Consider the following 1106-nt stretch of genomic DNA (forward strand, 5'->3'; position numbering starts at 1 on the left):
AATACTAAAATTCGGGTTATTTCTTATCAAAATTATGGATCGTTAAAAAACACACATAAAACAGATGTTAAATTTGTATTTCTTTCAAAATAAGATTAAACAAATAGGGTAATATCATCGACAGTAAAACTTCTCTTCAAAAACCCTTTTCTAGAATAAACCCTTTGGTCGCACTCAGAGTCGGACAAAAACCGGATTCTCCTCCCCCGAAATCCCTTTCCGGGCGTTTCCCCCGCCAAAAACTCCAAAACTCGTGACAATGACGCGCCTTGATAAGCCGGCGGTGGCGACTCCGGAATCCCCCCTTGACACTTGGAGCATCTAAAACACCGGAATTGAAGTTCCGGGTTTGAATCCACTCCAATTACCTCTTCTTCTTCGGAACAAAACACTTGATCACCTCGTCATAATCCGGCGGTGGCTCATAATCCGGAGGATCATCCGGGATTATAATCTCTTCTTCAATTTCCACAACCCCTTCTTCGAGAATTGCGTTAATGGTCTCGATATGGTCCTGGATTTGTCTCTGGTGACGCGATTTGATACTAATGCGGTACAGGAGTACCACCATTGCGAAAATAAACCCCACCAAGCCTGAAACCCGTGTCAATTCCCCTAGACTAGTCAAAACTTACCGAAACTGCACAAGAGGAATTTTGCTTTTTAAATTTTTTAAACACTTCTGTTTATTTTCACTTCAAATCAAAATTTAGGCTATTTCTTACTATTACGCCACAAAAAAAGTTCCAGGTTTGGAAAAAAAATGTACTTCTAAATAAAAAGCAAATTTTTTTCTTTAAATAAATAAAAGTAACATTTTCTCTTACGTTTTTTAGAAAAACTTTCTTTTATTTTCACTTCAAATATCGAAATTCGGGCTATTTCTTACTATTCCGTCACAAAGAACCGAATTTCCGTTCAAAATTAAAAGGTTTAGAAAAAAATCATGAAGTTTTTCTAAAATTTGAAAACGAAATTTTTCTTTTTACATTTTTTAGACACTTGTTTTTTATTTCATCTCAAATATCAAAATTCGGGCTATATATAACTATTTCATTACAAAAAAAACGGATTTCCGTTCAAAATTAAAAGATTTAGAGAAAAAA

General features: G+C 35.1%; 3 protein-coding genes across 5 annotated transcripts in view; 2 read left to right on the top strand and 1 right to left on the bottom strand.

The window, feature by feature from the left end:
* Positions 1-1106, top strand: part of LOC123016063 — a 31838-nt gene that overhangs the window by 11476 nt on the left and 19256 nt on the right. The gene's annotated exons all lie outside the window — the stretch shown is intronic.
* LOC123016065 overlaps positions 1-1106 on the top strand; it is a 6632-nt gene that overhangs the window by 3824 nt on the left and 1702 nt on the right. The gene's annotated exons all lie outside the window — the stretch shown is intronic.
* LOC123016062 overlaps positions 96-1106 on the bottom strand; it is an 8777-nt gene continuing 7766 nt past the window's right edge. The window contains exons 6-7 of one of the 2 annotated variants that reach the window (XM_044416264.1): positions 369-594; positions 96-321 (exon numbers count right to left, since the gene is read on the bottom strand). In XM_044416264.1, the coding sequence (XP_044272199.1) occupies positions 96-321; positions 369-594 (452 nt within the window). Of the gene's footprint in view, positions 322-361; positions 595-1106 lie in introns of those variants that run through there. The other variant, XM_044416265.1, reaches the window with a different exon arrangement.

The sequence above is a fragment of the Tribolium madens genome, unplaced genomic scaffold, assembly GCF_015345945.1.
Source record: "Tribolium madens isolate multiple individuals breed KSU strain unplaced genomic scaffold, Tmad_KSU_1.1 Scaffold_19;HRSCAF=116;Tcas5.2_LG9, whole genome shotgun sequence".
Taxonomy (NCBI): Eukaryota; Metazoa; Arthropoda; class Insecta; order Coleoptera; family Tenebrionidae; genus Tribolium; species Tribolium madens.